The 14,179-nt window shown below is 35.7% G+C and overlaps 7 protein-coding genes across 7 annotated transcripts; 2 read left to right on the top strand and 5 right to left on the bottom strand.

The window, feature by feature from the left end:
• Nucleotides 1–144: 144 nt before the first annotated feature.
• On the top strand, nucleotides 145–1,045 carry FDP41_011030 (uncharacterized protein; the record flags this gene model as incomplete). The annotated part of the gene is made up of 4 exons (XM_044701395.1): nucleotides 145–264; nucleotides 431–518; nucleotides 604–708; nucleotides 900–1,045. 4 exons carry the CDS (start codon nucleotides 145–147, stop codon nucleotides 1,043–1,045), a joined length of 459 nt encoding a protein of 152 aa, XP_044567765.1.
• A 722-nt stretch (nucleotides 1,046–1,767) lies between these two features.
• FDP41_011029 (uncharacterized protein) lies at nucleotides 1,768–3,470 on the top strand (the record flags this gene model as incomplete). Its single annotated transcript, XM_044701393.1, has 3 exons — nucleotides 1,768–2,197; nucleotides 2,506–2,772; nucleotides 3,031–3,470. The coding sequence occupies 3 exons, from the start codon at nucleotides 1,768–1,770 to the stop codon at nucleotides 3,468–3,470; spliced, it is 1,137 nt and encodes a 378-aa protein (XP_044567764.1).
• Nucleotides 3,471–3,485: 15 nt separating this feature from the next.
• FDP41_011028 (uncharacterized protein) lies at nucleotides 3,486–4,389 on the bottom strand (the record flags this gene model as incomplete). Its single annotated transcript, XM_044701392.1, has 2 exons — nucleotides 3,486–4,044; nucleotides 4,181–4,389. 2 exons carry the CDS (start codon nucleotides 4,387–4,389, stop codon nucleotides 3,486–3,488), a joined length of 768 nt encoding a protein of 255 aa, XP_044567763.1.
• A 198-nt stretch (nucleotides 4,390–4,587) lies between these two features.
• Nucleotides 4,588–6,973, bottom strand: FDP41_011027 (uncharacterized protein; the record flags this gene model as incomplete). Its single annotated transcript, XM_044701391.1, has 2 exons — nucleotides 4,588–4,662; nucleotides 4,859–6,973. The coding sequence occupies 2 exons, from the start codon at nucleotides 6,971–6,973 to the stop codon at nucleotides 4,588–4,590; spliced, it is 2,190 nt and encodes a 729-aa protein (XP_044567762.1).
• Nucleotides 6,974–6,991: 18 nt separating this feature from the next.
• FDP41_011026 (uncharacterized protein) lies at nucleotides 6,992–8,875 on the bottom strand (the record flags this gene model as incomplete). The annotated part of the gene is made up of 4 exons (XM_044701390.1): nucleotides 6,992–7,726; nucleotides 7,804–7,850; nucleotides 8,074–8,373; nucleotides 8,638–8,875. 4 exons carry the CDS (start codon nucleotides 8,873–8,875, stop codon nucleotides 6,992–6,994), a joined length of 1,320 nt encoding a protein of 439 aa, XP_044567761.1.
• A 319-nt stretch (nucleotides 8,876–9,194) lies between these two features.
• Nucleotides 9,195–12,586, bottom strand: FDP41_011025 (uncharacterized protein; the record flags this gene model as incomplete). The annotated part of the gene is made up of 5 exons (XM_044701389.1): nucleotides 9,195–9,698; nucleotides 9,817–10,609; nucleotides 10,761–11,457; nucleotides 11,575–11,752; nucleotides 11,813–12,586. The coding sequence occupies 5 exons, from the start codon at nucleotides 12,584–12,586 to the stop codon at nucleotides 9,195–9,197; spliced, it is 2,946 nt and encodes a 981-aa protein (XP_044567760.1).
• A 203-nt stretch (nucleotides 12,587–12,789) lies between these two features.
• Nucleotides 12,790–13,998, bottom strand: FDP41_011024 (uncharacterized protein; the record flags this gene model as incomplete). The annotated part of the gene is made up of 1 exon (XM_044701388.1): nucleotides 12,790–13,998. One exon carries the CDS (start codon nucleotides 13,996–13,998, stop codon nucleotides 12,790–12,792), a length of 1,209 nt encoding a protein of 402 aa, XP_044567759.1.
• Between the last annotated feature and the right edge of the window lie 181 nt (nucleotides 13,999–14,179).

Genomic DNA, 14,179 nt, shown 5'->3' with positions numbered 1-14,179 from the left:
CAAATAAATTTGTTTTGAAATTCGGAATGTCGAGAAGAGAACTCAAGTTTTAAAAAAAGCCTTCAAGCTTACCTTTAAACAAATTACAACAACAACGGTGTTCGATTTCATCAAATCATCAACAACAACGCCAACAACTGCAACATGGCCCAACGAAGAATCATGAAAGATCTGACTCAACTTCAACAAAATCCGTTGGAGGGCATACGGGCAGGACCAGTCGGAGAGGATATTTTTAATTGGAATGCCTACATTGATGGTCCCGTAAGTTTGTATTTCGAATACACCATTGTTGTTGTTCATTCTAATAATAATAATAATAACAATTGATGCCATGGTCTTGTTGATCGGTTCTGATCGTCCTTTCATACTTCTATTAAACAATAATATATCATTGGTTTTTTGTAATGCCACATTCGGAACACTAAAGGCCGATTCACCCTATGAAGGAGGAGTCTTCAAATTAAAAATCAACTTTCCAGTAGACTATCCCTTCACCTCTCCTAAAGTACACTTTGGTAGGTTCATTGAAATGCAGCAGTATTTATCTTTAAATTTGATGACCATGTCAACAATTTTTGAAATTGGTTTTTTTGATATAAGTTACACCTATTTATCATCCCAATGTAAATACTGATGGAAAGATTTGTCTAACTATATTAGATAAGGAATGGAATCCAGCAGTCAATATTTCTCAGGTTTTGATGAGTATGTTGAATGAATATTTGGTACAATTTTTGAATCAAAATTATGACAACACTATTTGAATTTTAATTGTAATACCATTGATTTATTGGAAACAACTTGTGGATAACATTAAAATCTGAATTAATATTCCACTATTTTCATTGAAATAATCCATATTAATTCATAATCATTATTAATTATTTGAATGAAAGCAATTCAATTACTAATGAAAGAACCCAATCCAGAAAGCGCCGTTCTTCCAAGTATTGGAAAACAGTACGAAAATGACAGAGAGACATTCAACAAGGAAGCAAGAAAACATACCCAAGAGAATGCTTTCAATACCGTTGAAGAATAAAAGAGTCTAAAATCTTCTTCGAGAGCCCGAATACTCTTGCTAAAGGGATGACCCAAGATGAAAATGGATTATTCGTGAGATGGAGAACCCTTAGTTGATGGGGATGATCGATTTCTCAACGAGCCATTCTTTGTTATCTACACGTGTATTTTCATGAAACCAACTTGGCTCCACATCATCGAATCTCAAACCAATTACAATCGAGTACCGTCTTTGCAAGAATACCCTCATTGACTCGTTTCATCTGTCAAACTCAATATCGCAATCAGTCAGTGAAAAAAATTGTTTCGAGCTCTCTCCGAGTCAGTTGAACATCACGTCCTATCTCAAAACTTTTGAATCACCATCATACAGAAGAACATCAAAAACATACGTAATTATATTGCTGAGAGAGCCTCTTCTTTTGTATACACTGCGGCTCGTGTAGTTTTTGATTATTCAACAACAACAACAACATTGAGCGAGTTCTACATTTTGATTTTCATTTTCGGTTTATTTTCTTCCATACCTATTTATATTCTCAATTTATTTATTTATTGTTGAATCTCAGACCTTGTACCTTCCTATCATCATCATCATCATCATCATCGCTGTAGTAGTAGTTTCTATTCTGTTCTTATTCCGATCTTCAAATTTGAGAAATTCTTGAGCCAACCAATCTCGAATCATCCAGACAATTCCTCTTCTTCTCATACATTCTCCCCACACACACTCAACACGCAATGATTTCCTCCATCCATAGATTTTTCAATGGACACTCCTTTCTCTTGTCTCTTGTTTTATTTGCTGCACTACACGTTGCAGGAGTGCAACCCATAGCGGGACAAACTACAGCTCCCGGAACCAACAACAACAACAACACGACAATAACTCTTCCTTTTGAAAAGACCAATGAATCCATGATGGTCTTTTTAGCCATTGGAGTTTCTCAATGGGTTTCTTGTTATGTCATTTCAATACTCTTGTTCAATCCTAAAGTCGTTCAACCCAATTACAAATTTGTACAAACCAGTGAGAAAATGACCGTTTCGTTTATTGAAATTTTGAGACACGCCTACAGTGAACAACCATTATTCATGAGAAGAATTATTGATGCGTTTTTTGTCAAGGCATTGTTTTACTTTATTGCATTTTCTGCTGGATTTTATTCAGGTAGGTTGATGAGCACTGAGGGTGAAATGAAAATTGGACGATTGATTGTTCTTTTTATATGGTGTTTGATTATATTATTTATGTGGTGGTGTTTGGTGATTCTTGTTGTTAATGAATGACATGGTGGATGGATGATGCACACATGTTGTTGATGTGATGGCGGTGAATGTTGTTGATGTGGCAAATTGTAATTTTGTATCACAACATCTTGAAAATGCATGATCCATCACCATGGTATAATATTTGAATTTGTGGCATTATTATCAAAATGTGGATATTACAACACATGGTGCTATGAACACATAAAGCCATTCAATTGTGGTTTGTCACTGATTCCAATAACTTGTCCAAATTGACCAGTGTCCACATTTTCCATATTGAGTTTAACAGAGGAGTATTAATTGGTGGTGCCTCTCTCTACTTTTTGGAATTGATCTACAGATCTCGAACTCAACTGTTGATGATTGCTCACCATTTGGTTGCAATTGTCAACATTGTTTGGATGATTGAATATGAAAAGACCAACTTGGCCTACATGAAGATTTTCATGGTCTATGTTTATTTTGTATTTTTGGGTACGTAACTATTGTTGTTGAGAATCGTCATTGTTGTGAAAATTCAATTCTTCTTTTATTTCTATTGTTATTTTATTACATTTATGAATACTCCATTGACACTGATGATGACTAATACTAAATGTGGTAATGATGATTTGAAAACGATCTATTTGGTGGATACAATCATCGTGTCACACACAACATGTGAAATTCTTCTGTTGTGACGATCATATGGAATGATCTGAATCGTGTGCGCTGACTCTTCCAAACAAACAGAATTCCCAGAATGCTTCATCATGATTGGTTATCGTCTCTTCTGTAACTGGGTTCCAGAATCAAAGGTGCCTCTCAAAATTAGAGTCGTTTATCGAAGACGTATGAAATACTCATTGCTTGCTCTTGCTTGGATTGATATTTTCTTCAAAATTATTGGAAATATTCTTGTTCTAGCCATGTTCATTGTCATGTGGAATGATTTCCCTGTGGAGTTGAGAATTGTCTTTTTAATCAGTTTTACTGTGTTTTTCATTGCTCAAGCTTATGGACCTTATATTTTCTTTAGAATGTATTTCAAATTGAAGAAGGCCATTGAGGATGATTTGCAAAAGGAACATCAAGCATTGTTACAAAGTGATGAATCGGATGACAATTCAAATTTGAATCCATACAAGCCAGTGAATAATTCGAATGAAGTTCAATTAGAGAATAGAGTGTAATAACAATGATTCAGATCAATATAAAAAACATATGACTTGGTTTTTAAAAACCATTTGACCAGTTGTATTTTGTAGTACAATTTTTGTTATTTTTGGTGATAACATGGAGTTAGATACAAACACTCCCATCGACTTGATCTGATCATAGATGACAACATCCTTTCGAGGTCTAAATTGAAAATCTCTTGCTTGTCCTAACGATATGGAAACAATCGAACAGCCCTCTTTCAATGATTTTTCCTTATCCGCGTGCCACATGATGGAATCTTGTCCATTGACATAGCGATTCACTAACACTCCATTGAACTCTTCTCCAGTATATTTTTCGACGCGTTCTTTCAATTGAACAAGTTCTGGAATGAAAAATTGTGGACTTTCTCGTGTGAGAAAGGTGTATTTTCGTGGTGAGGTCACAATTTTTCCACCAAAGTTATAATCCTTGGTTTGGAAGGTGCACGTTTCCAACAATTTGTTGAATAATCTTTTCGAATCTTGCGGTGAGACAAAATTCGAAATGTATTTCACTTGAGTGCCTGTAATCTTATCGTTAATGAGGAACGTCTCAACTAGTGCTCTTTGTGGTTTTGAACGGATACATGTATTATTATTTGTATTATTTATATTATTATTTAAATGATTAGTATTATTATTTAAATTATTATCAGGAGAGCAAGAGGAAAGAGAAACTGAGTCACAGTCATCACCACCACTCAGTACTGGGGATTGTTGATGAACATGCTTGTTGTGACTCTTTCTGGGAAGTCACTTGTCGTCCTTTTACAGAAAAGGAAAGAAGTGTACTTTGTCTCCACACTTTTGGTTTCTTAGTTGGAAGACCCTCATGATTCAATCTTGCATCATCATGATGATTGTCACCACGTGTCTTTTCTTCATGATTCTCAAAGTAATTTCGTTTCATTTTTTTAACTTGAAAATTCCAAACATTTTTTAAAACGGTTTGCAACGATTTTGTGCGACTTCTTGCAAATGCTCGAACTGATTGAACAACATGTTCAACACACACTCGAGCGAGTCAAAGACAAGATCTGTATTATGGGGTGAAAATCATACAATTAATTAATTTAAACGTTCAGAATTGATTTCATCAATAAAAGGATCATTTCTTTTCCATATTTTCCTCTCGTTTCACAAGAACTTGCTCCGTTCGTTTCACTGGAACAATGGTCACCATCTTGGATTTTTAAAAACAATTTCACACAAAATCATATCAATCATATTAATAATAATAGACACAAGTCATCATGTCATTTCAATAGTAATAATAGTTACAATAGTAATAAAATTAATAATAGTAATAATAATAATAATAATAAATAATAATCAAAATTATCAAAATAAATGTCAATATTACGATAAATTCTTCTTACCTTTCCAACTTGTTGCCAATCTGAAAGACTCTCCTCTTCAACTTCAAAGATTGTTTTTGGAGGTTCTCTTTCATCATCTCTCTCTGTAAATGTAAATTTAAAGGGTGTGGCCAATCGCTTCAAATGTCCAAAAGTTCCTTTTTCTTGTTCACTTTGAGGTCGAACAAAGGCAGAATGAGAACGTGGCATTCGACTAGTAGTGCTAGGATTTCCACTATTTACCATATTTGGAGTGAGTGAATAGTTGTGAGAGTTCGAGTAAGAGGAACCAATTTGTGAATGGAGTTGTGTGGTGAGTGTGTTTTTAGAGTCTCTTTCCATTGGTGTTTTTGTGGATAAGGTCACACTGTTCAAATTTGTGGTAGAAATTGATGGAATTGAAATGGAATTTGCACCAAAGGTCACATCACTTGTCATGACTTGAGGAGAATTCAATGTTGAACTATTTTGTGAAGAATTTGTCATGTTTGGAATAGAAACTACAGGAGAAGTAGGAGGTGTACTTGTGGAATTGGTTTCTTCCATATCAATTCCTAAAAAAGATGACATTTTAGACTTGTTGGATTGAATCAGGGAAGTTGTTTGAATTTCTGGACTTGTTGTTGAGGTAGTTCTTGTTGGTGAGAATGATGTGATTGATTGTTGATGAGACTGAGAAGGAAGAGATGTTGCTGATGGTATGTGAACAACAGTGTCACAAATTGGGGATGGTGTTTTTGTTGTGTTAATCGAAGAAGAAGAAGAAGGAGTATTCAAATCGGAAGAAAAAGACACTCCCGACACGTATGGATCATCTTTGAAAAGATTTGAAGAGTGTTCATGTCCATTCTTCTTCTTCTTCTCAATAAATGCATGACTAATGACTTGCAATAATGAAAATAATGATCGAGCTTGCATGATTCGATGTTCATCATCAAAATGTAACCAATGAATAATGACTTGTAAAAATTGTGAACAAGTTGGAAGGGTCAAGTCGTGATGATTTTCATGATTTTGACAGGTATTCGTGTTGGTATTTCTGGTGGTATTGGTGGTGATATTTCTGGTGGTGTTTCTGGTGGTAGCAATGACTTGTAGAATCATGGATTGCATTCTCTCAAAAGATAAATTTAAAAATTCAGATCGAGCACAAAGTGATGAAAAATTAAATGTTAAAGATTGAAGAGCTTTTTCTCTCAATTCTTGAACATGTTTCTTCCATAATGGATGCATGTCATTTGATCCTCCATATTTGTCAATAAATGAAGGATGAGATGAATTGGTTGATGAATCTGAGATGGATGATGAATGGGATGAATTGGTTGATGATGACCATTCTTTAAAAGTGAATGGTTGATAGGTATTTTGATGTTGAGCTAAATGTTTGGAAAAGAGACAAGTGTAGTCTGTTTGTTGTAGTTGCTCGTGGTGTTGGAGAATGGCATTTTCATACCATGAATCCATTGAAGAAATGATTGTGTTTTGACAGGGTGTTTGTGATGTCATGTGAAAGAGAGAAAGAATGTTCAAACAATCGGAAAGTGTGAAATCTTGAACTGTTTTCAATAGTGTGCAGTTTAAATAGTGCACAAGTGATAATACAATCTCGGGTGCAAAGTAAATGTGAGCGAGAAGGAGAAGAGATGAAACGTGTTCTCTTCGATTTAATTCCAATCGTCCAGTGTAGTAGAAGGAAAGAAGGGATTGGATGCATTCTTTTTGATGAATGAGAGGAATTGGAATTTCACTACATGAAAGGCCAAGTTGAATTTTGGCTTTGATGGAAGAGTGATGATGGTGATGTTGTGAACGAGGTCCTGTCACATGAGGAGGAGTAGTTGTGATGTTGTTGGTCACTAAAGAGTTATTTTGGAGTTGAAACAAGTGTCTCAACACTTGATTCTTTGCTGAGAGAATCATTCGATGGACAAGGAAATAATTCTTCTGATAATCAGAAGAATTAGTAGTGTTATCACTCAAGGATGAAGTGGAATTGGGTGTTGTCGTCACATTGTGATTCTTGTTGTGGAATGCAAGAGGCCAAATCTCTACCATCGCATCCGGATAACTCTCCTCCTTGTCAAAACAATCATCCGCAACATGTTGAGAGTGAAAAAACTTGATTGATTTAAACATTTTTTTGTATTAATTTATTTAAAACTTCATTTCGTGTGGCTTGTCACCGTTGTGAAGTCTGAAAGGAGTTTGGAGGTATTCCTTCAACAATTCAACCTTGCTGACGGCAGCTACAACTTGTTGATCAACAGCATCAAAGACCTTCTTATTCTCTTCTGAAATAGCTCCGTTCTTTCCGGCTCTGAACCAGGACTTCTTTCCAGTTTCGTCCATTCTTGTCTTGTGTTCCTTAGCAAAAGTGGCATCGGTGACTGATTCTGGGACATTGACACCAGAGACATCAACCTTAGTAGATGTGGCAATAACATATCTTTGATTGACTCTTCTCAATGGGACACCGTTGAATTGATATGGTCCAGTAACCAACAAGAGACCTGATGGCAATTGCTTCAAGAAGACAACTCTCTTACCAGAGTATTTACCAGCCAACAAGATCAAGACTGTACCTGGTGTGATGGATGCTCTGAGTTTGGTTGGCTTTTGAACCTTGGTGCTCTTTGTTCTGACAGTGGAGAGAGAGAAGTTGTTAGCAATTCTGTCATCAGCAACTTCGACCTTTTGCTTATTTTTGACGACCTTGATCTTTTGTTGTTTAACAACCTTCTTGGTTCTCTTATCAGCACTCTTGACATAGGCAAAAGTACCCTTCTTCCAGAACAAAGCATTTGGGCTCAATCTTGGCACGGATTGGGCCAAAGAAGCCAAAGACTTCTCCTTGTTTGGGTTCTCCTTTCTAACTCTTTTACCTGGCATCTGTTAGAGGGAAAATGTTGTGCAGTGAAGAATCGCGATGAAAATTAGCTGAACAACAAGTAAGATGAAATACGTACGATAGTTTTTGTGGCGTATTTTTTTTCAACAAATTTTTTCAAAAATTCTGGGCAACCAGAAATTGGAGTTTACAATGAGCAAGATAAATTAAATGTATTGTGCTTTGTTGAGAAAAGATATTGAAACTTATTCATCGTTCATGAATTCATCAATCATGCCATCATCATTGCCCTCCAAATTGAACGTATGATCCTCCATGGGAACGTTCGATTCGGAATGGATGGCATCTTGAGGTGTTTCATGAAGCTCCGTGTTGGCATGCTCTCCACTGATGGTGTCTGAGTGTTCCTCTTTATGTTGCTGTTCCTGCTGCTGATGGTTGGTTTGCTCATTGCTTGAGGGATTTATTGTAATGTCCTTATTGGCAGATGATGAGCTTGCATCCAATTCCGAGGAGGGAATCCCTTCTGTTGTTGTTGCTTGTTGTGGTGTGGTTGATTTAGATTGTAAAAGTTGTTGTTGTTGCCTCTCTCTCTCCATGGCTAATTGTTGAAAATGTGGTATCACAACATGCTCCTTTGCTTTCTTCTCCTTTTCCTCTTGCCATTGTTTTAGTTCTTCGGATGTTACTAGTAGCAAGAGGAAAACAATCATTGAAAACCATTATTGTTATTCCGAAATCCGAAAAAATTCATCATAAATTGAAATAAGATCATGTATGATCGCGTTCCAATATTAATCATTCAAATGCATGTTGTTCCGATATTAATGAAAATATAATCGTGTCAAATATTCATCATCAAAATTCCAATCAAATCATCATCACAATATATAATTCATGACAATAATCCAAATACATAATAATTCCTAAATAATTATTGTCCTGTACTTACGCTGTACATATCCAATTCGTGAGATGGACTCTCCGACTTTTACCATAGAACGTTTCCAAGGTTTCACTTTAATTTGGTTTTGTTCTTCAATCCAACCACTTTTACCTCTAGATCGGGATGTAGTCACTTGAACACTTTCATGGGTACTTTCTTCATCTTCCATCGATTCATCAGAATCATTACTTGCTTCGTTCTGTATGATTTCTTTCTGGGAGGTCGATCGGGTCACTCGAGACATTTTTTGGATTGTTTCTTGGAATGAGAGAGTCTGCTGAAAAACGATCCTTTCGTGTGGGGTGAGCAGAACACCTTCGTATTCTTATTCGCTGAATAGAGTGGAAGTGCTGTGGCCAGTGTAACATTTGAGATCATTACACCGCTTTGGCAAGCATGTCAACTTCTTCCGGAATGACAAACTCTGCATTTCAAACTCAATGCCGTCATCTTCAAAGTGTGCATCCAACTATTCATTCAAACCAAATTTTATGCCTCTCAATGAATTGAGTTGGATCCAATAAAATATATTATAATATATTGGCATAAGAGGTGAAAATTTATTACATTGTCTCGTTGGCATATTTAGGATCATATTCAAGATGAGGAATTTCCAATTCGAGATTCATTGGATAAGTCTTGAAAAATGCAAGATATTTCAAAAGCTCTTTTTGGTTATTCTTATTGTGCAAAAGGTAGGTTGGTTTGTGAGTTTCATTCAGAACAGAAGAGGAAACAATCTTTGGCATAAAGTCTGGATTCTTTCCATTGGTGACAAAGGCAGTCAAAAAGTATTTAAATTTCACACGGTGAATGAGATCCTTCTTCTTGGATGAGAGAAGAGAAGATCGTTTGGAAACGAATTGATTGGTGGCTTGAATGGCCTCCTCTAACTCGGTGTCGTAGCTTGCAATTTTTTCGAGGAAGGTCCACAAATCATATTCTGGCTTCATATCCTCAAGGAAGAGAGCCATAAACACAGGAATCATTCTCTTTCTCATCAGTTGGCCAATGCATGAGTGGTTGTTCTTTTCATCTCTCATGAATGGATCTTTCAAGTCCAAAGTCTGTAAAATCCATGAATGTGACAAGATTAACAAATGTGACAAATAATATAATATTAAGAAATGTCAAAATGTTGGCACATTTTCAAAGCAAATGTAATATTACAACAAATATACTTACCCTATTAATTAACTTCATTTCATTCTTGATGGTGTCCAAAATCTTGTCGTATGGAATGCTTTCATAATCGACCAATGGTTCCACATCGACCGATCCTCTCCATTCCAAATCTACAACTCCTCCCTGCATAGAAATTTCCGAGTGAGAATTTTCTTCAGGTAGATTTGATATTTTTCTATCAACCCAAGCGACTTGTGACAATTCATTTTGGAATGCTTGTTTTTCCTTTTCTCCAAAATGTGATACAATCAAAGAAAAATTAGGAACGTTTTTAGAGAGCTCGGAATGAATGAATCTGTACTTGTCAATATCTTTCTCCAACATTTCATGTTTGTTGTCACCAATGTACACCAAAAGACCACTCAAATCTCTGTTGCATACCAATGAAGTGAGTTCAGGTTGGTGCTTTTTTAAATATTTTTCACAAAATGCCCTCGTAGCCTTTAAGTAACTGTGCATATGCTTGTAAATGGAGGGAAAAACCCAATTAAAAACATCAATCCCAAACTCTTTTTGTGATTTTTCAAAGAAGAGAAAGAGATGATTTTTTAGGAAAATTTCCTCAGTGTTAATTTCAGACATGGTCTGACTTCTTCGTTTCATTGCATTTTCTAACTTTCTATTCAATGCATTATCGATGGTTTGAGTCTCTGTAAATTTTGCTTGAATTTCATCATTAATAGTCCCAATTTCTTTGTAAGTGGAGATTAGTGTTGAGGTGAGTTTGTTAATATTATCCATCACTTTATCCAAGTAAACGCTCATTTGATCTTTTATCACAATGTCAAGAATTCTACGAAGAATAGATGATTCATGTTTTGGAATTGGAAAAAAGTAAATAGTTGAGTAACGCAGATATTAAATGTTCAAGTTCCAGACCCATAACATGCATGGTCAATTTGCATTAGAAAAAGATCAAAAAACATGCATTAGAATCCACTTACTTGACCCATTTTCTGAAAGATCCATCTTCTAAACCCTCCAAATTGATATCTTTTTGATTTTCAATAATATCAATAACTTCCATTACTTCCTTACAATTTGAACTATAAACCATTGAGAAAAACTTGTCAATCACATTGTACCATACATTGAGAGCAAAGCACACGGTGGACTTGGAAAATAAATCTGGCAACTCGAGCATGATGGACACAATACGGTCTTTCTTTTCACGTTGGCGAGTTTTTTCAAGACTCAAGAAGGTAGTATCTGAGAGAAAGGAAGAGTTCACTGTGATTGATTCAACTTCTTCACCGTGTTTTTTGAGAAGTCTCATGATTTGATCGATGGCAAACTTTTCAGTTTTTAAAATCTCTAATTTCGATCGAGCATAAACGAGACCTTCTTTGATGCAGTCTTTATAGTTGCTTTCTCTGCCAATGAGTCTCTTCATTTCTTCTAGGTCTTTAACTTCTGCTGCCTTGTTTACATTTTTCTTTAAAAGTTCGAATCGCTTCAGTGGCTCTAAATATGAGGTTTCGATTTTGGATTTGATGTGATGTATTCTCTTGTCACTTGGGAAGAAATTGAACACGTAATTGGCGTACTGATAATCCTGTGCTCTATAGGCGTCATGCATGATTTTAAGGAAATGAACTAAGCCATCGTTGAGTGATTCTTCAGATTCAAACAATTTGAATGCTGTCACGTTCACGTGAATGCAACATGAATTTTAAATTGAAATGGTTCAAATAGAAAGATGATAGTGATCATGAGGAGAGGAAATCAATATGGATATGAAAATCTCAGAAAACCTACCGTCTTCAGAGGAGGTCTTCAAAAAGTAAAAATCATAATTTCCTCCTTCAAGAGCAAAGTTGGTCGAAGATTGACCTGCTTGAACAGTGAGAGTAACAACTCTTTTTGTTGGAATAAAGAATGGTTTGGAGCACCAAAAAGTGGAGATTTCATCACAATACGAAACATCCACTCCATTCTATCTCACACACATGTAAAGATTAGACACCATATTCATGATGAACCTATTTTCACTTACCACTTGGAATGAACACCAAAGCGAGAATTCATCCTTCGATTCTAAAAGAATACACAAATCGTTTTTCTTGACAATTGCAAAGTATGAACCTGGCTCGAGTGTTAGATCTGTGCTTGTGTTGACAAATTTTTTGCTCTTGTATTCTCCGTCATCGTAGGACGATAAATCATCTTCTCCTAATCCCAACATGCGATAGGTGAGGCAACGAATGTCATGTTGTTCCTTTAAAGGATTTTCAAGATAAATAAAAGTCTCTTTCTGCCAAACTTGAATATCAAACTCCACAGCATGGGCTGTGTTGACAATGATTCTAATGTAGTATGATGTATTAAGAGAATCTAACTTTTGATCTTCGAACAGGTCTGCCTTCTCGGAGGATGTTTTCAAAATACTTTCAAAGTGACATCCACATTGTGAGCTAGATTTTGATTCTGAACTGATAGTATTCCAACAAGGTTGTACATCATCGATTTTATACATTCCAAATGAAAAGGTCACATTTCTTATAAAGTCAGCATGTGACGATTTGTTTTCAACGATCATTTTGAACTCTCCATCTCCAATCAATGGAACATCCAAGATTGTTTCGCTGTGACCTTTCGCGTGATAACTTCTCGAAATCATTAGTTGAGAAAAATCAGCGATTTTGGAAGCTTCTTCCTGAGAGACAGGATGTTGTGTCTCAACAAAATCCATGGCCTTTTTTTGCCTTGGTTTTGGTTTTAGGAATTCATCATCATCGCCACTTCGGGAGACTCCAATTAATTTTTTCATGATGATTGTTGTCTCTTGATTTGAATATGTAATTAGTTTGATGAGTCTATTGAATGATGATGATGTTGACGACGACCAATAATGAGATCTTTTCAAAATAATGATGAGGCCAACCTCTCTTCACTTTTTTTTTAATAAAATTTACAGAGTTCAAGTGACATTGATGACATGATCTCTCTCTTTCCTCCATCCTTGTTCCTAATTTAAACCCGATTCCAACCTCTGCCATCATCAAGCATTGCATGATTATTGTTACTACTGATCATTGTAGTAGTATTATTAGTAGAATCAACCATGGCACGAATTTCAGTTTTCATCGATGAGAGAGTAGTGGTGGTTGTGGTGGTATTGGTGGTATTGGTGGTATTTGTAGTGGTGGTATTGCTAAGAATAGTAGCAGTAGTAGTGGAACTCTCAGTGGTTGTTGCAGTTTCTGTACTGGTTAACAATGCTGAAGAGGGTGCAGTGGGATCATCAATCATGAAGGATCCTTCGTGTTGATTTTCAGGTGAAAGAGAAGGCATGTGGAAGGAATCTTCATCCTCGTTAACGAGGTTGGATGGTGTGATCATTCGAGAGGAGGTGTGGTTCATCGATGTTGTTGTTGTCATCGATGTCGTCGTATTACTTTGATCATCAAAAATGGAATCCTTAGTGCTGTTGCTTCTGCTGTTTGGCATCTTTTTGAAAATCAACCGTTTGGTGAGTGGTGATTTCTTAAAAAGTGTAATAAAATTAATGGATGGATAGGAATAGTATTCATCGGATGGATTACTGGTTTGATTTCTTCTTGGAAATGTGCAAAATAATGCATGTGCTAAAAGGCAACATATTTGTTTTCTACTTAAATGAACAATCGCATCCGATTGTTGTTTCAAAAGTGGAATTGAGGATTTGTCAAATAAATTAGGTAATTCTAGAGCTAGAGATTGAATACAAGGTAATGTTTTGTTGAAAAATCTTTCTTTTTCACTTTCATTATATACATCTTCAAAGAGTGTTTGAAGTGATGAAAAAGTTGATGAATTGAATGTCCAACTTGAATTAATCGAACGTATCACTTGAATGAGATCATTGACATTTCTAATTTTTTGTTGTAAAAGTGTTTTGATTAGATACCATTTCGACAATTGTCTATTGTTTTCAAAATATACATTATTTTCATGACATGGAAGTTTTACATGATTGGAATTCCATCCCTCAATGACTTTCTTTTTGGAAGAATAGTTACTTTTTGTTGGAGGTGTAGAGGATTTGTGATACTGAGATGGAGTGGCAGCATGATGTTGTTCACTTGAAGAAGAAGAACTTTTTGAAGGTTTAACTCTGAATGGAGGTGGAGAAGTGGGTGCTTGATGGATGGTGTTGTTTTTGTTGGTTGTTGTTTGAGAGCTGTCAGCCAATTTTCGCATTTTTTCAATCCATGAATCATTTCTTCTCTTTTTCTTTTGTGATCGAGATCATTGTCTTGGTGATGATGGTGTACATAGTCAAGCATGGATTTTTGCTTTTTCGATGACACGAGTGGAGAGTTCAAGGATTCCCGATTAGCATCATTAGAATTTTCAGTGTTAGAGGAAGAGTGTTGAGGCA

The sequence above is a fragment of the Naegleria fowleri genome, assembly GCF_008403515.1.
Source record: "Naegleria fowleri strain ATCC 30894 chromosome Unknown tig7, whole genome shotgun sequence".
NCBI classification, from domain to species: domain Eukaryota; phylum Heterolobosea; class Eutetramitea; order Acrasida; family Naegleriidae; genus Naegleria; species Naegleria fowleri.
The sequence above is the reverse complement of the archived record's forward strand: the minus strand, read 5'-3'. Positions and strand labels throughout refer to the sequence as shown.